At 39.0% G+C, this 19,744-nt stretch overlaps 2 protein-coding genes across 2 annotated transcripts in view; both read left to right on the forward strand.

Annotated features, from left to right (window-relative positions):
* The window catches only part of TRAPPC10 (trafficking protein particle complex 10), a 37,844-nt gene extending 35,211 nt beyond the window's left edge, over positions 1-2,633 (forward strand). Inside the window, exon 23 of the mRNA XM_015630270.3 lies at positions 574-2,633. Within this exon, the coding sequence (XP_015485756.1) occupies positions 574-812 (239 nt within the window). The 3' untranslated portion in view covers positions 813-2,633. The remainder of the gene's footprint in view (positions 1-573) is intronic.
* A 1,920-nt stretch (positions 2,634-4,553) lies between these two features.
* PWP2 (PWP2 small subunit processome component) lies at positions 4,554-19,582 on the forward strand. The gene is made up of 21 exons (XM_015630285.2): positions 4,554-4,647; positions 4,755-4,867; positions 5,480-5,574; positions 5,929-6,028; positions 6,516-6,659; positions 6,938-7,073; positions 7,519-7,739; positions 8,206-8,349; positions 9,080-9,150; positions 9,837-9,973; positions 11,086-11,234; positions 11,833-11,980; positions 13,004-13,154; positions 13,638-13,818; positions 14,761-14,908; positions 15,830-15,938; positions 16,233-16,298; positions 16,441-16,659; positions 17,299-17,449; positions 18,477-18,551; positions 18,703-19,582. The coding sequence occupies exons 1-21, from the start codon at positions 4,630-4,632 to the stop codon at positions 18,860-18,862; spliced, it is 2,736 nt and encodes a 911-aa protein (XP_015485771.1). The 5' UTR covers positions 4,554-4,629; the 3' UTR covers positions 18,863-19,582.
* The last annotated feature ends 162 nt before the right edge of the window (positions 19,583-19,744 follow it).

The following is a 19,744-nucleotide window of genomic DNA, read 5'->3' on the forward strand; positions in this document are numbered from 1 at the left end:
TCCTTTAAAGATTAATATGCAAATCAATTGTCACTGGATTTAATAATCAAGTGAAAACTGTTTGATAACTCCTCTAATCCTGCAGTTCCATTTTCTTTAAATTGTGTGTGTCTTCATTAGCTTAGAAATTTTTTCCCAGTTTTCAAGGGATTGAATGTGAAATAAAAGAACAAAAAATAATAAAAATAAAAGAATAAAAAAAATTGGGGCATTAGATTAGATGCAGAGTTTAAATTACCACAGCTAGGCAGTGTTTATGTGTACTGATGAGTAGTCCCAGAGCTGGAGTGAGAATTCACTCACAGGAGCAACATAGCTTTTGTCAATGGAACTGCCAGTGTGCATCCCTCTAGCTTGTGACAGATGTGAGGTCATGCTACTGAAATTTTCCTTTCAAAACAGTATAATACACTCTGTTACTTCTGGTGCTGGCCAAAAGTGTGCACAGGCTTACCTCAGCAGAGATGATCAATAACTGTGAACATGAGTTAAGCTGACTGTCAGAGCTCTGAAATGACTTTTTAGAGTTAATTGGTAGAATAAAACAATTTTTTTTGTTTTGTTTGCAAACAGATAGCTGGATTGAAAACGATAACCTGTCTGTGGACAAGAATGTGGATGAGCAGGCTGACAGCAGCAGCATCAGGAGCAGGGGGAGCCTGCATTCCACAGCCAGCGGGGAGCACAAGGGTCTGCCCATGCCCCGGCTCCAGCCTTTCTCCCCGGGCCAGGTCTTCAACAGCAGCACAGGGATGCAAATCCTTGTCATTCCCAGCAAGGATGACCACGTTCTGGAGGTCAATGTCACGTGACAGCTCGGAGTGGAGACCAGGAACCCGTTAGGAACTGGATATGAAAGCACTTTATGGGATAATGACCTGCTCAGTCTTTGTTGCAACATTAACTCCAAGGAGACCTGTGGCACTCGGCGTGTACTGGCCATGGAAGCACCAGACAATTGTATCAATTTAAATGTACAGTGAGGCTTGTGTCAGCTAGTTTATATTGCCACTTTAGTATGTTTTGTGTCAGCTATTGGGTTTTCTCCCTGCAGTCACATCCCTGCATCACAACAACCAACACAGGGCAACAAAAAGCAAAAAATCCAAATCTTTGGACCACTTCTTTATTTTTGTCAGGCAGCTGAGAGATTTGTTTCATGCTTCCTACATATTTTAGAATGTAGAGTTGGATGATATAATTATCCAAATCTTGAATTTTTATGTAATAATTTACAGGCTTTTCTACACATGTGCCAGAAACATAACAGAGCATACAACAACACATTCACTGGTGTAACAGTTGCTTTTCTGGTTTGGTTTTGTTTGTTTGTTTGATCATTGTTAATTCCTGCCATTGCAATTTTATATTAAACTTCCATCATTTGCATATTTAGATGCATGGAAGAGCTACTGCTATAAACAATCTTAACTGAACAAAATTCCTTAATTTTCTGAGGCTTTCTCCTTCACAGAGTAGACACTGTGATGTCACATATTATATGATTTTTTTTTTTTTTGGGGGTGGGCTTTGGGTTATCCTCTTGCATATTTCTTACCAAAGAAAGATATTGATAGAATTTAATAATAAATTATTTGGCTTATTGAGTTCCCAGATTAATTTCTTTTATTACCATTTCCAAGTGGCTTGGTTTGCTGCCCCAATTTTTAAGTTGGGGCAAAAATATCAATATGATGTGATACTTGAACAGTCAACCTTTCATCATAAAGGCTTAGTGTAATTATTACTGATTAGAGGCCAGACTTGTGCATTCATGATGAAAGAAGGAGGTTGGTTTGATACAGGAAAGCTTGCAGATGTAGAATAATCGTGAAGCAAAGTTAAAACATGTAACTTAAAGAATTTCATTATTTATATCTGAAATGTAAATACAAAAAATGTAAAAAAAAAAAAAGTGTAATTTTTGTGAATGTTGCAAATTCACCTGTGACTGGAAAAATTACAACTTCTTCTGATGTCCTGCTTCTGATATTGAAACTTGTGCATTTAATGTGAGAATGATCTTTTCTACTTGCAGATCTATAATGATGCATTGTCAACAGACTCCACAGAGGAAACAGTCCCACATCAAACACTTGTCACCAAAACTAAAGTGAGGAGCTGCTCATTAGACAAATCCATTGTTGTTATTTTCTTTTCTTCTGCTAAATTACAAAAGGGAAATAAAAAACAAACCCTCTTTCCAAAAAGAACCACAAATAAGTTGAAAAATTAATAGGCACCCTGCACTGGTCTAAACATTTTTAATTTTATTTTTAATTTTAAAATTCTAAATAGATGTATAAAGTAGACCTGCTAGCTGAAAATGTTCTTATTATGCATCTTCTTTCTGTGAAGGAATGCCCTTTCTCTGTGGAAATCATACCATTTGATTCTGGATAAAACCCAAAGCATCATTTAGTGTGAATGACTGCTGGGATTCTTTGACTGGAAAAGGTAACAAGTTAGTGACTTTGACACTGCAGGTATTATTAATTCCATTTTCATGGTTTGCTATTAAATCATTTTTCACATTGTTCTGTAATATACTGTTAGATTAAACACATTGTACTAAGATTGTTTAATGAAATTGTAAGCGTTACAGTTCTAAATATACATGTTTTAAAAAGAAATCAGTTTCTCCACTGCTGTGAGTTGTCTTTGGTCTGGAGGAGTGATTGTTTCATCTGCTTTAACCAAAGCTGCTTTTGTCTGCAAAAATCAGATTCATTACCTGGGGTGCAATTACACACTCGAGGGAGACACTGATTATTTATTTATTTCAGAGCTGCACAAGCCTGGAGGTACCACAGTATTCCACAAATCCAGCACATCCCTCCAGACTTTTCCTGCTGTTACTTATACACAGAAATTCAGTGTTGGCAACCTCTCAGGTACAGCCCCTCTATTATGAATGGTTAATCATTTCCACACAAGTTGTGTAATTCCAGCTGATTTCTGTGCATCCTCCAGGGAAGGGTCTAATGGAGATAGTTCAGTTTTAGGATACCTGAACCTGAGTCTTTTGCCAAGTTAGCAACTTATGTATGAGACATACATTCATATCTTGATTTACTGCATCCTTGAAGCTCGCTAGTTCCAGGATATCCATAACTAAAGGACACTGCTCTCTGTACTGCTGATTAATTCTCCTTCCTTGCTGATTAGGAAGAATAGAAAGATAGAACCGTCAAAGAACATCCTGACTTAAGTTATTTTTGACATATTCCACATTTTGCAACACTAACACCTGTGAGTGATTATCCAAGGACCCAGCTGAAAAGCATCGACAGTAAGGATTTCATGAATTTCTAAGCCTCAAACACTAATAGCTGTTCAAATGGGAATACAAAGGTAGGGCAGCATCTTTCTGGTGCCAGTTTTGCTCTTCAGGTCCATGGTGGTCACACAGCCCCCAGTGCAGGTGCACAAGTGGGGTCATGGAGCAGGCAAGACTAAGAGATGGGGATTGAGACCACCAAGGACCCCAAAGCAGCCGTGACACCTTTTGGAAGTCTCCCTCAGCAGGTGGTGCATGCCCCAGTCTTGCATCAGACATGAAGAATTCCCTTCCTGGGGAGGGATCTGGGCGTTCCAATGCTGACCTGAATGTACATAACCTGAGGAAATTTCGTTCTGTGGGGCCCCATTCCCAAAGCATGGAGACTGTGACCATCTCTAAGCAAGGAATGTCAAAATGACAACACTCAAGTGTCACCACTAGATCCAAAGGTGGTATTATGTTTCCACTATCTACTCTTACCCATTCCTTCCTTTTCTTTCTTTTCCTTATGTATTTTCTTCGTGATATTTTTACATTTTTACTGAAAAGAATCAAACTGGCTACCATCATCCTTTCCACTGCCATTAAACTGCTTTAAAGTAAACCTCCCACATCTATAGGCTGGGCATTTGGTGTTGTTCCACTCTAATTGCAGAATCACAGGATATTCGGGGTTGGAGGGACCTCTGGAGATCACCCAGTCCAACCCCCTGCCCAGGCAGGGTCACCCAGAGCAGTGACACAGGAACACACCCAGGGGGGTTTGGAATGTCCCCAGAGAGGGAGACTCCACACGCTCCCTGGGCAGATGTTCCAGAGCTCTTTCTCTAAAGACATTCTTCCTCATGTTCAGTTGAAACTCCTTGTGTTTCATTTTACGGCCATTGCTCCTCATCCTGGTGCTGGGCACCACTGAAGAGTCTGGCACCATCCTCTGACACCTGCCTGCGACATATTTATATGGATTGATGAGATCTCCCAGCCCTCTCTTCTCCAGACTAAACAGGCCCAGCTCCCGCAGTCACCCCAAGGCATTTACTAAAAAGTATAAATACCGCAATATATTCACTGAAAAGAACCACAGCTCCCCTGGCTGGTGGCGGCTGCTGGGGAGGCCCGGGAGCGGCGGCGGCGGGCCCGAGGATGGGGAAGGGGACAGAGAGCGGTGCCACCGCCCGGGATTGACAGCCCGCAGGAACCGCTCCGCTCCCTTCCTTCCTCCCCTCCTTCCTCCCCTTCTTCCTCCCCTCCCTCCTGCCCTGTTCCCGGCGCATGTGCGGCTCCCGGCCCAGCGCCCGCCCCTCAGCGCCGCAGTTCCGCGGCCGCGCTCCCCACGTGTGGCCGCCATGCGCTTCGCGTACCGGGTGAGCCGGGCGGCAGCCCCGATCCCATCTCCCCATCATCTCCTCATCATCTCCCCCTCTCCCCATCTCCCCAGCCCTTCTAACCCTGCCCCTTCCTGCCCCCGCAGTTCTCCGGCCTGCTGGGCACCGTGTACCGCCGCGGCAACCTCAGCTTCACCCGCGATGGCAACTCCCTGCTCAGCCCCGTCGGCAACAGGATCTCCCTCTTCGACCTCAAGAAGTGAGAGAGCGGGGAAGGGCCTGGCGCTGCCGGCGCGGGGGTTTCGGGGGGAATAAAGCTCTGAGGAGGTTTTGGAGCCCGACCCATGGGGCTCTCCGGGATGCTCGGCCTGCCAAAATATCCTGGAAAGCGTCTGCTTTAGCATTAAAAGGTAGAAGCCTGCCTAGTGGAATAGCTGTCAGGTGTTGTGTGGGTACAGTCATGTGGAGAACAGCAGAGGAGTTACGTAAAGGTGTATTTCAGAGGGGGGAAAAAAAGGAAAAGGGAAGAAATGGATTTGTTTGATTTAGTTGTATGGTTCTTGTGTATAACAAAACGTGGAGCATCATCAGCCTGTCCTGTGTGCCAGAGTTGTGATTGATGCTCCCTGTGCCCGTATCCCAGTCAGGAGCCTGTCTCTTATGTGGAATTACAGATCATCCCGGGCTGGAAGGATCATCGAGTCCAGCTCTGGTGTTCATGGCATTGTGGCAGCTAAACAAAACTGGGGGGGGTTTAAGTCCAAATTGTGTCTGTGGTCTTAACAAAGGTATCAAAGCACATTCCACCGACACCGAAGATGTTCTTCCTGCATTCCTGTTCCCATTTTACTGTTGTGTGTTTTCATTGCAGTAACAAGTGTGAGACGTTGCCGTTGGCTACAAGGCTCAATATTGTGTGTGTGGGGCTCTCTCCAGATGGAAGCCTTGCCATTCTGATTGATGAAGGTACCTGCACAAAGAGACATTTATTTTGTAAAATAATTGGGTAAAAACGCAGCCTTGAGAGGAGGAAATCTTTATTGTTAGGTATTCAACCTTAACACAAAATTAGAAGTAGTCCGCTATAAAAATTACCTTAGAATTTTTGTGGAAGTTATCTTTATTTACATAACTTTAAAATAACTTGTTTACAGAATTTGGATAGTATCTCATAATTTGAATCGTATTTTTTTACTTTAATAATATTCAGCACCCTGTCTTGAAAATTCCCCCCCCTCTTTAAGAAAAGAAGGTTTGCTAGGGTTATGATTTCTTTGGGAACTCAATTATTCTCATGATCCTTTTTTTCTGTCCTTACAGAGGGAGCTGCCTTGCTTGTGAGTTTGATTGGGAAATGTGTGATACATCAGTTTTATTTTCACAAGCCAGTTCACAGTGTCAGCTTTTCCCCTGATGGCAAGTAAGTAAAGACTGCATGCTTTAGAATTAAACATCAGGAATTGCCCCATAAACTAGTTGTGATTGTGAAGCCATCCTAACCAATTTGGGAATGTTTCTTATTCATGAGTCAGGGGAGATTTTGAGCTGATCAGGGTCACTTTGTAAAATTGAGAGGGGAAGAAAAGAAGGAAAGCAAAGCCTTGGAAACAGAACATCCTTGTTTGAATGTTTGAACTTTTCCTTCTATTTTGAGGCTTGGAGAATAAAAATTTCATTATTCAGCTTCTGTGATTTTTACTGAAGGTTTTCTCTTTAATAATGCTGAAATGGGAGATAATATCAGTCTGAAAATACTTAATGTTCAAAAGCAATCCATTCTTATTGTTTCAGTAGCACAGGAACCTTTTTATTATTGTATTGTTTCATTGTATTGCAGTCTGTACTGAACAGTTGCTTGCTTTATCAGATTTGTGTGCAATTATGTCTTTTTCCCCACTTTATGCCAGGAAATTTGTGGTTACAAAAGACAACCTTGCTTACCTGTACCATGCTCCTGGGAAGAAAAGAGAATTTAATGCCTTTGTTCTGGACAAAACCTACTATGGCCCATATGATGAAACAACTTGTATTGACTGGACTGATGATTCCAAGTGAGTTGTTAAACTGAAGCACTGTCTGGCTGCAAATGTAGATATTCGAATGCACATTGTGGTCCCATTTTCTTTCCTCTGAAGTATTACATTAGCTTTAAAAATTCTGTCTTTAATTAAAAAAATATAATTAGTCAGACCAGAAAGCCACCCTCAGATTACAACTCTGTTGTTTATAAAATAAAGTGGTGACTGCTGGATTTGAGCCCAGAACATTCACCACCCAGTGAAGAGTTTTGCAGTGCAGTGTTCAGTTGGAATTGCCTTTTCTTTTGCAGATGCTTTGCAGTGGGGAGCAAGGACATGTCCACGTGGGTGTTTGGAGCAGAACGATGGGAAAACTTGATTTACTATTCTCTTGGAGGCCATAAGGATGTCATAGTTGCCTGCTTTTTTGAAGAGAATAGCCTAGATGTATGTATAATCACACAACACGCTTGAATTTCAATATTTAATTTTAATATTAAATATTAAAGTAGTGGAAACAAAATCTTATCTTTAGGTGACTATTTTGACAATATCTCAGAATTTAAAAGTGTCTCTTGATTGCTCTGCCATAATTATGTGTTTAAATTTGCTTCCCCAAAGCATTAGGGCTTTAAATATGAAAAAATGATTTATCTTAGCTGTATTGCTGGTTGGTAATGAAGTTACTTTTGGTCCTTGCAAAATTTTTCTGAGGGCAGGCAAAATAAATCACCAGTTCATGACAAGTAAAACTCCCAGTTTAAAGCATCTTGAATTATATCCTGAGAACAGAATGCACACTTTCTAACCCTTCTGCAGGTCCATATTCATATTTTTGCAGAGCTCAGAGCATGGGTATTGGACAGGAATAATTGGTGTGTTTGTGTTCTAGCTGTACACAATTAGCCAGGATGCAGCTCTGTGTGTGTGGCAGTGTGACACTGAGCTGGATGGTTTGAAGCCCATGCCCCCTAAAGATGCAGCAAAGGAAAAGAAGGCAGCAGAAGACGATGAGGAACTACTTGAAGAGCCAAAGGGTGAAGAAATTCATGGGAAAGCTGATCCAAGTGAACAAGAAACTAGAAATAAAGTTAAATATTCACGTGTTGCAAAGTAAGTGGTTTCCAGTTATCAAAAATCAAAGATGTAATGGCGATTTATTGTACTGGGCTTTTTTTTTCTCATCTGTTATAACTTATTCAAAGAAGTATAAAACTACCCAGGATTTAGAAATTAACTGCAGATCCCATTTTAAGTAGTTCTGGTAGAACTCCTCTCTGTCTTACCTTGATTATATGATGGGCACTAGCTTTCACCTTCAGAGTAACAAGTGTAATTTTAACAATATAAGAAAAATAGCCTGTGATGAGCTGTTGTTTGGAACTCAGAATGTGTAAATGGGATCTTTATTACAGTACCCCAAGTCTTGAGGCTTTGATTTCTTGCTGGAAGGGGTTGGTTGACTTCAGGAGATGACATAAAGGCGGCTCATCAGCTCTTCGGTGAGCTGCTTGGAGATGCAGCTCCATAACATGCTGTTCTTTAACAATCACCTTTTTTCTTGTTTCTTGGGTGCCAGGTATTTTTTCAATAAAGAGGGAGATTTTAATAATGTGACAGCTGCAGCCTATCACAAGAAAACACACCTTTTAGTCACTGGTTTTGCCTCTGGAATCTTTCACCTCCACGAGCTTCCAGATTTTAATCTGATCCACTCCTTGAGGTGAGGTGTGGGGTTGTCAATATATTTGGTTTGGTTTTTGTGGGGGAAGGGAATAGGTTCTTTTGTGGCAGTTTCATGTTTGTTTGATTCAGAACACATCATGTTAAGCAGTGAAGGATGAATAAAAAGAGCACAAAAATCTTAAGACTATCTATTTAATACTGTAATTTTTGGAAACGCAGAATCATAAATTTATGTAATAAATACCATATAATTTCACTCCTTATTTTGGAAACATGAGGTCTGAATAAGGAGACTACTCAAGTTCCTGATTGTTGGCTCTCGACTTCTTTAACTCTGTCCATTTTAAAATTTTCAGTTTCTTTGTAGAAAATATTAACTGGAAAGTTATGCATATGTAAAATTATCTGTAAGTTGTGTCTGAGTTGAGAAATCAAATCAGATTCTTTTTCATAGCTGTAGGATGGCAGCTAAACAATTTCCATGTACAAAAAAACCCAATTTTATTTTCTTAAACTTGAGGAGTTTTACTCTCTGTTGGCAAGTACATCTTTGGGATGCAGATACTCTGCCTTCATTCTGAATAAGGAATGTTTGATGGTTTGGAGTAGAACAAAGGAATGAACTTTGTGGGTTTTGATGTTACAGTGGTACAGAAGTTCAGTACAACAATCCAACAACTTGCTTGACAGCTATTTATTTATTAATAAATATTAGACTTGAAGTTTTATCACACAAGTTTGTTTATTGGTTAATTCTCTTACTTCAGTATTTCAGACCAAAGGATAGCTTCTATTTCTATCAACTGCACTGGTGACTGGATTGCTTTTGGATGTTCAGGTTTGTCAGTTCTTTTTAGTCTGTATGCATGGGAAAAGCAGGGAATGTGGTGGGCATGAGGCCCAAATCCCTCTTGCTAGTTTTGACTCCAAGTGTTAAATAATTGTTAGTTTCATGTCTGTAGTGTCTCGGTATAGTAAAGCAAATATCACTAAAGAATCTCACAGGATTCTGATGATTCAAGAAAGCATTTTGCTGATACAGTAAAAAAGACATCTTTTATATAGGAAAGCTCTACCAGAGTTTGGGTGAGCCCAGGTGCCCTGTAGTTAATTTTTGCTTTCATTTTGGACTGTTCCCTCTTCCTCTTCCACGTGTAGCCCATTGGCATTTTACAAACCTACCTGGATGTTCCAGCATTCCCACCCTGTCCATAGTTGTTTGCATGAAACCCAAAATTTTGCTCTTATGTGCAGCCCTGCTTTTCTTACCAGCTCATTTCTCAACTGTTTGAAAACATTGCTGTTGTAGTATTAAAAACATTATTCCAAGTACCAGCTCATGGAGGAAATTTTTATGGAAACTGCCTTGAAGTTATAAAAGGAAAAATCTCTTATTAGGAATGAAAGATGCAGAATTCAACCTGTCTGCATCAGCCTTTGTTGTTTTTTTTAATATTGCTTGCCACTGTGTGTTTTGTGGCTTGCATTTGGAGGTCATTGTGGTTAATCCTGCTGTGCTTACAGGTCTGGGTCAGCTCTTGGTGTGGGAATGGCAGAGTGAGTCCTACGTGCTGAAGCAGCAGGGCCATTTCAACAGCATGGTTTCCTTGGCATATTCTCCAGATGGACAGTACATAGTAACTGGAGGGGAGGATGGCAAAGTAAGTGAGGCAATATTGCTGGAATATGAGCTTTTAATAATGTCATAAGTAGCTTGACTTGCCATTTTATGTAGAAAGCTCTAATACTGTAATCGGTACATATTTTTCTTACTATAAAGTCAAATTTTTATCCTTCCCTTAAATGTTTTGATTTTTGTCTCTAGAGTGTATATATTTTGCTTTGTTATTACTTGTGTCTGCAAATTGCTCTTACTCTTTCAAGCAGATAGTATTTAAATTATTATAGGTCCAGTCACCATAAATATAAAAATATTTAATTCATTATGTGTTAATTTATTTATGGTTCCATGATATTTTGGGATAAACGAACTTCAGCTGCCCAACTTCTTGCCCTTTTAATAATTGTTTTTTGATATGAAATTAATTTCAAATGATTTATGCAAGTGCAATTTTTTGTTTTAATGTGCTATTCCAGAAGCATGTTATTTAAAAGAAAAATAAACTTCTCATGGATGACTTGCATTGAAATGATAGGCTGTGTGTGCAGGTACTTTTATTTTAAAAGATGTTTTGCCACAATGTCTTGGTGAATAAATGGGATAACAGTAGTAGCTGATTTCCTATCAAAACTTTGGAATGCCAGAAGATCTGCCACTTCATGGCTTCTGCCATACAGAATGAAAACTGGCCAAACCCCCAAAGTCTCAAACTCTAGAAACTTAAATGTGTAAGATTTTTGTTTAGGGAAAAAACAAAACAAACAACTGAAATATCATCTCAATGGTAACTTTTGTAGTAGCTTCAGAGTTGGTTTTGAATTTTACACTTGTCTTATTCCTGACAATACAGAGCTTGGAAACTCAAGATGCTCAGCAAATGTTACAGCTTTTCTCGAAGATTAACTTTGTTTCAACTTTGTGTTTCTCCACTTAAATTTTTATGTTGCAAATGTATCTTTAGGGGTTTAATGAAAAGTTGTGGCCTGTTCTGTTCATTTGCAGAGAATTCTCTAGGGATATTACTGAAAGTCTTTTATGCTGTTGTAGAGTTCTAGAACTAGTTTTTCTTTACTCTGCTGCTGCCGCCTTACCCTTATTTTCTCTTTGCTGATGATGGAAATTCTAAGAAGTCTTTTCTTGTCTGTCCCACAGGTGAAAGTGTGGAACACTTCAAGCAGCTTTTGTTTTGTCACCTTCACAGAACACAACAGTGGTGTCACTGCTGTAACTTTCACTTCCACTGGTTATGTCATTCTGAGTGCTTCCCTCGATGGAACAGTGCGTGCCTTTGATCTGCACAGGTAACTCTTCTCATGAAAGCTTTTGTGTCTCATTTGGTCCTCAGCTTTCACACTCCCCTCAAAATGCAGCAAGCTGCTGATTGCTTGTTTGAAGTCTCGTGAAGGTGAGCAGCATTGCCTTACTGTTTTTTGGTTCAGCCTTTGATTTAAATTTAGATAGTAATTAGGAATGCTGTGAAGAAAATTCTGGAAGAACTTTCCTCATAGATGCTGGAAATCCAGGAAGATCATTGTCTAGCTTTACTTGAGTGGGGAGAAGGCACTTGGCTAACAGCATTTTCCATAGTGTAATACAGCTGTACACAAAATTGGGTGTGTAAACAAGCCCATGATTCTGAAAAACTGACACATGCTATTTAATAGAAGGAAGCTCCTCAGAGTATTTCTGTCTCTTATTTCTGCAGAGGTTTTCATTCTTCTTTTCAATCTTGTAATCATGCTGAGCCATCCCATCTAATTTTCTACAAACAGTATTTTTTCTATACATAGCTTAGAAGTCTTTACAAAACAAATAAACTCCTTTTGTGAACAAATTTCTTAAACACACATTTAAATCTACCTAAAATGTTCTCATAATTTCTTTATGCCTCTTCAACAGGTACCGGAATTTCCGCACCTTTACATCTCCACGACCGAGTCAGTTCTCCTCTTTAGCTGTGGACTCCAGTGGTGAGATTGTGGCAGCTGGTTCCCAGGATTCCTTTGAAATATTCATCTGGTCAATGCAGAGTGGGAGGCTGCTGGATGTAAGGACCCACAGTGTTGGGAGGGCTTGAATTTAACACTGTGTTAAATTCAAGCAAACTGTGTTTGTGATACTCACAAACTTTGGGATTAGTCAGGGATTTCAATACAATGAGTTTTTTGTTATATTTATATTCAAAAACTGGAGCTGCACTATGTTGCTCTCAGCATTTTTTTTTTCAATTTATTGCACGGAGATCACCCTGAATTTGTGTGGGAAATAGTTTTTAAAATTTTTGAGTAATGATCTCTTTCTGGTGATGAGGTAACAGCCATATTGCTGAGCTAGCACATGGGCATGAGAATCTTTCCCTTCTTGTTCAGAGATGTTCTTTTCCACATATTTTCTGCAGGCAATGAAAAAATTTTAATTCCTGTATTAAGGCTGATACAGATTTTGTGAAGGGTTTTGCTGGAGAAGAGCAGGAGCCTGATTTTTCAATTATTTTTTTCAATTCTTAAGCATTTCTGTACATCATGTAGAAGAGCTCAGTGATAATTTTGCCATGGAATACAGATCACTTCAGTAACTCAGGATATACTTTACCTGGATCTCCAGAGTTTTGAGTTTAGTTTCTTTCCTTGATACCTTTTTTTGAGGAGTAGGAGCTCCATGAAATGAAAAATTCTGTTACTCTTATTCTCAGTTTTTATTTTTTTTTTTTCTGAAGTGTTATCAGCTACAGGAGATACTGAATTCTCAGAGCAGTGACTTGGTTTTTCACAGTTGGTCAGATGGTTTGGAAAGGAGGGAGGAAAATGGCACGCTGCATTCCTAAAGTGTGTGCATAGGAGTGGTTGTAGATGCCTCTACAGTGGTAGCACTTCATGGAATTTTTTTAAAACTTGTGAAAATAAAAAGTTAAGAATCACTGGTGTGTATCACGCCCTGTGTCCAAAAGTGATCTCAAGCATGTGTGGACAAGGCATGGTTTATAGGCTAAATCTGGAGTTTACTGAATGCAGACTACACAGATTTCAGTTTATTTTACCTAATTGCAGGTTATTTTTTCTTCTCTTCTTAGGTCTTAGCAGGTCATGAGGGTCCCATCAGCAGCTTGTCCTTTAATCCAATGAAGTGTGTTCTTGCCAGTGCCTCTTGGGATAAGACTGTCAAATTATGGGATATGTTGGACAGCTGGAGAACTAAGGAGACATTTATAATGAACTCAGATGGTAATTTTTGTTTAATTTCTCATCTTTTATAAAATATAAAAATTCTATGTGAAGTATATTAATATCCACAGAGCATGTCAAATACAGAGAGACTCATTCATGGATATGGAAATCAAAAGTTCAGATACTTCACTCTTGTACTTGGTTAACAGTGCAGTAAATATTTTAATTTAATTCTAGCTCAGTTAGGCTCTGGGCTAATTTTGGATCCTTTTGAGCTGGATATTGATGTCACACCCAGCAATATACAGAAAACACTGAGTCAGAAGGAATACACTATGGCTATCGTCATGGCCTTCAAGCTGAATGAGAAGAAATTATGATTAGCTAAACATCTGTATGTTGTCCACAGAAAAAGTATACAGTCATAGTTTTTATTCTTAAGCTTTTTCTACTAGCTGTGATAAGATTGTAGAAAAATGAAGGAGATCTTCTTAGAAAAGTATCTGACTGCATTTTTAACTGTTACCAAATTCTTTGCAGTTCTTGTTGTTGCCTTCCGTCCTGATGGCAAGGAGCTCGCAGTTGCTGCTTTGAATGGCCAGATAACATTTTGGGATCATGAAAATGCAGTGCAGATTGGCTCCATCGAGGGCAGGCACGATCTCCAGATGGGGAGGAAGGAGCTGGATAAAATAACTGCCAAGCAGGCAGCCAAGGGCAAGTACGTCCAGGGGACTGCAGTGACAAGGGGCTGCCACACTGGGTTACTTTTGAGCTGTTTTTCAGTTTGTTTTCTGTATCAAGATTTCAGATCTGCTGTTCAGATATTTCTGATTCTGATGCTGGATTTTAAAAGACTGCCTGACATCTAGATGCCTCCTTTTTGTTGGCTGTGTTCTCTGACTGATCAGCATCATTCTGAGCACGTGTTCTTTCTCATCAGTGATGGGCTGAGGTTGCCAACACAATATTGACTTCTCAGGCCAAGTGGTTAATTTGCTGTGGGTTAGTTTTTTAGTAGATATCTTCCTACATAAATACTAGTATGCAACCATTAGTATGTAGAAACTTATGTTTTTTAAAGAAGGTAATTAAGGTGTGGGGTTTATTACTTGTTGCTGTGCATGTGAAGTAATGTTTAAAGGCAAGTTGAATTTATGTGCTCTCAGAAAGTATATCAGAGAATGTTTTATTCTTCTCTTTTCCCCCTCCCCTTTTTTGTCCTGTATTGCTTCCAGTCAAAACAAATTAAAAGAAAAAGAAACAATAACATTTTGGAATAAAAGTTTTGGAAAAAAGCAGTATTTTTTGCTGGTGAGCTCTCAACAATGTCTTTCAAACACGCCATGGCATTGGTTTTTCTGTATCTCTTCTGCTTTTTAGTGTCATGCATGGTGTAGTTGAGAGCTCATTGACTGAGCTGTGACTCAGATTCAGAAGCATGGAAGTATTTTGAAAAGCTTTTGAAGTTCTAAATTGTCTGTGATTCATAGTAAAGCACCAAGTGCTTGGTAATAAATTTGTGTGTGAAGTATGTACCATGTGAATGAAGTTCTCCACTTTTTCCATGGAGTAGTTATTTTCTGAGTCTTCACATTGTACTCATGTCTTTTAGCTCAGATGTGATAGTGAAATTAAACTGTTCTCTCTTTTTCTTCACCAGATCTTTTACAACTCTGTGCTACTCAGCAGATGGTCAATCTATTCTGGCAGGTGGATTGTCAAAATTTGTCTGTATATATAATGTCAAGGAACAGATTCTTGTGAAAAAATTTGAAATTTCATGCAACTATTCTTTAGATGCAATGGAGGTATGTGAGCACAGGAGTCTTTTTTTTTTCATTTCCTCACACTCACAAAACTTTGCTTTTTGGTATAACATCTCATTAAGAGTGATTCATAAATGTTTTTTTTAAGAATGGGTTTATTTTTATGCAGGAGAAACGGAAGGAAATATTCCTCTTGGAACAGAATTAATTCCTGAATCTCTTGCCAGATTTGTAGTGTGCCTGTGTTGAATGGGCAGAACTCTTAAGCATACTAAGTTGGCACTAAACTTAAAATGGAAGTGAAAAATTAAATTACCAATATTTTGTACTAAGCTAACTCCCTCGGTGTCAGTTTGTGTTAGCAAAGAAATGAAGGATATTTTTTGTGGACAGAGAACATCACTGACCTTTAAAAACCTGTTTCTAAATATTGCCAAATGCCAAATTAAATTCCTTCAAAAGTAAAGTGAATGATGAAAAACATCAGAAGGAAAAAAATTCCTGTAACCCTTTTCACCATCTCCTTACCAAGAAGAATGATCGTTGTTCCATTTTTCATGTCAGGTTGTATCTGACTGTTGTTCCAAATATCCTGCTTTATCAGCAGTGGTTTATGAGCTGGTGTAGCTCAACATCTGGCTTGAAAGAAAGTGAACCATCTGAAACAGAATCCTGGAGGGGATGGGTATTTAGAAATGGGGGCCTAGGGGATTCTTAAAATCTCACTTACATTGTGAGGTCCCTAAAATCTCATTTTCAGTGTTCTGGCCACACAGCCCTTGCATTAGCACGGTGCAGTTAGGGAACCTGCAGGGCAGAAAGAGTAGGACTGCAGCTGGGGAAGCAAACAGAGCATCTCTGGAGTAGAACAAAGTTATAGTAATGTGAAACCACAGTCTAAACTGAGCTCTGCTGTTTGATAAGAGATTCAGTGCAGTGAATGGAACTTGCATGTTTTTCCAGGAGTACTTAGATCGGAGAAAAATGACTGAATTTGGCAGCATGGCTCTGATTGATGAAGGGGGTGGAGGTGATGAGGGTGTTGCCATCCCTCTTCCTGGAGTAAAAAGAGGTATGGCTTTGGCTTTGCTCTCTTGTTTCTGCTTTTATGTGCATCTGAACTTTTGACACAGATAAGAAGGGTTTGACTTCTTGAACTCAGTTTTAGCATCAGGGTTACAAAATTCAGTCCCACCACTTAAGCTGTAGGATCTCTTGGACATGGACTGTGCCTTCCTTACCCAGTCTTTAATTCTGCCAGGTTTTACCATGCTGCACATTATTTAATGGCAACTTCATAGTCAGAGTTGATAACTAGACTGTGAACTTGTGGTGAATACATTAATCACTTCTTAATTTCTTTTAGGTGACATGAGCTATCGACACTTCAAACCAGAAATAAGGGTGACTTGTGTGCGATTCTGTCCTACAGGTTAGTATCAACAATTAATTTAGGATTTCTTTCTTATTCTGTATAAAACATGCAAAATAATAGAGTAGTGGAGGATTATTATTACTGTTCTGTTTCCATTCTAGAACACTCTGTTGTTAAATACTGTTAATTTCTCTTCTAGGACGAAGCTGGGCAGCCACCACCACAGAGGGTCTCCTGCTCTATTCACTGGACTCTGGGCTGATTTTTGATCCTTTTGAGCTGGATATTGATGTCACACCCAGCAATATACACAAAACACTGAGTCAGAAGGAGTACACTATGGCTATTGTCATGGCCTTCAAGCTGAATGAGAAGAAATTAATTCAGGAGGTCATAGAGGCTGTCCCTAGCAGTGAAGGTGAGTGGGTCTGCCATGAAACTGGGCTGAGCTAGCTGTAAACATGTGCGAGCCACAAGTCGAGGTGTAAAGGTAGACTTTTTAGTGTTAATTTATGTTTTAATTTTGCCAATCTACTTCATGCTCATTTAGTGTCTTTTCAGCATGGAATTTGATCAGGCCTAGATTTGCAGGCAGAGTTTTTGGATGTCATTTCTCAGAAGCAGCTGATGTTGGAAGGGCACATCAGATTTAACTGATTTAGCACTGTGCCTGTGTGATGAAGACCATTAACCAGTAAACAAAGATGTAATCAGCAGTTTGAGGAAAGCGATGAATCTTGTCTGTTGAGCACTTGTGGCATCACATCAGGAGTACTGTGCCTAGTTCTGGGACTGACAGCACAAGAAAAGACATTTATTTCCTTTTAAAAAAAATTCTTGCTTTTAAATACGGTGGTGTTTGGAAGGTTCAAAGGAACATTTGTCCTCTGAGAGATTGTGCTACTCTGCCCTGAAATACAGCACTAAATACCCACCACTTGCCAAAATGTCTCTTTCTTCTCCTTCCCCTTATGCTTTCCTGTGGTCTCTTTCATGTTATTCCAAACAGTAACTCAGCTCAATGAATGTTTATGGGCTCTTTTTCCTTTTTGCACAGTTGATGTTGTCTGCTCATCACTGCCAGACCTGTATGTGGAGAAGTTACTGGAGTTCCTGGCCTCTGCATTTGAGACCTCTTGTCACTTGGAGTTCTATCTCACTTGGGCTCATAAGTTGCTTATGCTGCATGGACAGAAGCTGAAAACAAGGTGAGATCCCATGAAAGTCAAAATGCTGTTGAAATTAAAAACCTGTTAGTTTAAGGCTTTTACTTAACATTTACTGGCATTCTAGATAATGCATGCACTGCAATTAGAACACTTCAGTTTTGCAGCTTCTGTACTAATGATAAAAGTTACAGTTTGGACTTGATCTTAAAGGTCTAAAAAAATTACAAAAAGTGTGTATGACAGAATTGGAATGCATTATTGGGTTTGTGAAGATATATTGCAGAAACATTTTTCAAATACAACTGATAAAACTGCTTGAGTTGCTTAGACAATAACTGCATATTGAGTTCAAGAGTGATAGTAAGATTTTGGCAATTGTGTTTTTAAACAGTTATGCATCTCTAATGTAGCTGAAAGGTGATGTGCAGGTATTGATTGCATTTTTACAGACTCAGATTGTGATTATAACTGATAGTACTCAGCCTTCCTACAGAGTACTTCAGAACTGCACGGGCCTGGTGTGGGAATTATATTCAGTCCACCCCTAATATGGAATTTTTAGATTTCTAGGAACAAAACCAGGCAAATTTACAAATTTTAAATGGGCTAAGTGAGAGGTAATCTGAGAAGGAGTCCTGCCATTTAAAAAACAGTGCATTGTGTAACTCTTCTCTTGCTTCAGCATGGGTATTAATGTTTCAGTTATTGAAATGACTGGAACAAAATCTCTCCTTTTGTTCCTGCTAAAGTACAAGATGACAATTTAAAACAAATTCCCCATTGTTCAGGAAGTCTTGTAGTATCTGAAAGGAACTGTCATTGCTGCAGTAGGCAGAATTAGGTCTTCAAGATGCAGTTTGACAGTAGAAAAAATATTTCTCACAATATATTACATGTATTGATTGTAATCATTGTGGGCAGAGTCAAAAGCAGAGACCTTTTTGTTTCTTTAGGATTATCTTAAAATTTGGCATTGAAGTTGTTTGCTTGTTAAAATCTTGAGAGTTCTAGATTTCCATATGTAAATATGAACTGCACTGCAAACTGCATGTTTTTTCCACCCAAGGTCAGTGAAGCTGCTCCCTGTGATTCAGTTCCTTCAGAAGAGCATCCAGCGTCACTTTGAAGATGTTTCAAAACTGTACGTATTGTTACATTTGAAAGTTCGAATCAAAAACCTGGAGTGATTTGGGGGATGACAGTCTTTTGTCAACCCCTTCAAAATTTTGAGACAGTCTTCTTTTAGAGTTTATTTTAGGAGGAAAACAACATTTTCCTATTTATTTTTACAGCTGTGAGTGGAACATCTACAACATCAAATACGCGTTGGCCATTTCACAGCAGCGGGGCATGAAACGTCCAGCAGAGGAAACACCAGAAGATGAAGAAGAATTGGATTCTGACAGTGATTATCTTATGCAAGATGCTCATAAGGATAATTTGCGTTCCTAATTACTGTTTGTGAGAGGGAGAAAACCTCAGACAGTATTTTATGCAGTGGTATTCACTGAGAATGAATGGCCCTCATAGTGGCATCAATTCCTGACAGTGTGATGGAATTCCATGGGAGGTAGTGTTGGAAATATAGGATATGCCATGGATGGCACTTTGCCTATTTCCAGTACTGCTTGGCTATAAACTTGACAGCATTGATTTCTTGATTAACTGATTTATTTTTTCTTTCAATAATTCCTGACTTAAAGGAAGTAAACAAAAAAGTGTTCTTAATGAAGTTAGAAATACGACTGGAAGAAGTTTATTCTTTATTAAAATGCCTTGCACATTAAGTATTGTGAATTTTATAGTGCAGGCTTGTCGTACGTTGGACTCTGAATTTTAAAAAGGATAAAAAAAATTCTTAATTGGACATGTACTGGTCTCAACTTTTTTAAATGTTACTTTACTTGGATTTAATATGTACATATTTCTGGAACAGTTTCTTAGTTTTGTAACCTCCAAACGTCATGAGATTTCAATAATGAGGATAAATGAGGACCCATAGCAGCAACTATGGAGAAAATGTATAGGGCAACTATAAGAGAATGTGTTACAAATCTCATGGTTTGTTGGGTTTTTTGGGGGTGTTTTTCTTTTTTCTTTTTTTGATGAAAGCCCTTTCTTGTCATTTTTTTTACTGTTGTTTATTAACACATTAAAATCTGAAACTTCTGATTCCCTCTGTTTTTGTGAATTAATGGGAGAACTGTCTAATAAGAGCAGGGACCTGAATACAAAGAATTGGGTCTGTCCTTATAATACTTTCAAGGGCTTTTTTATTGAAGATACTGCAGATATTACCAATGATTCAGAATTTATTTTCTCAGCATGTTCTGC

Source organism: Parus major, chromosome 1 (genome assembly GCF_001522545.3).
Source record: "Parus major isolate Abel chromosome 1, Parus_major1.1, whole genome shotgun sequence".
NCBI classification, from domain to species: Eukaryota; Metazoa; Chordata; class Aves; order Passeriformes; family Paridae; genus Parus; species Parus major.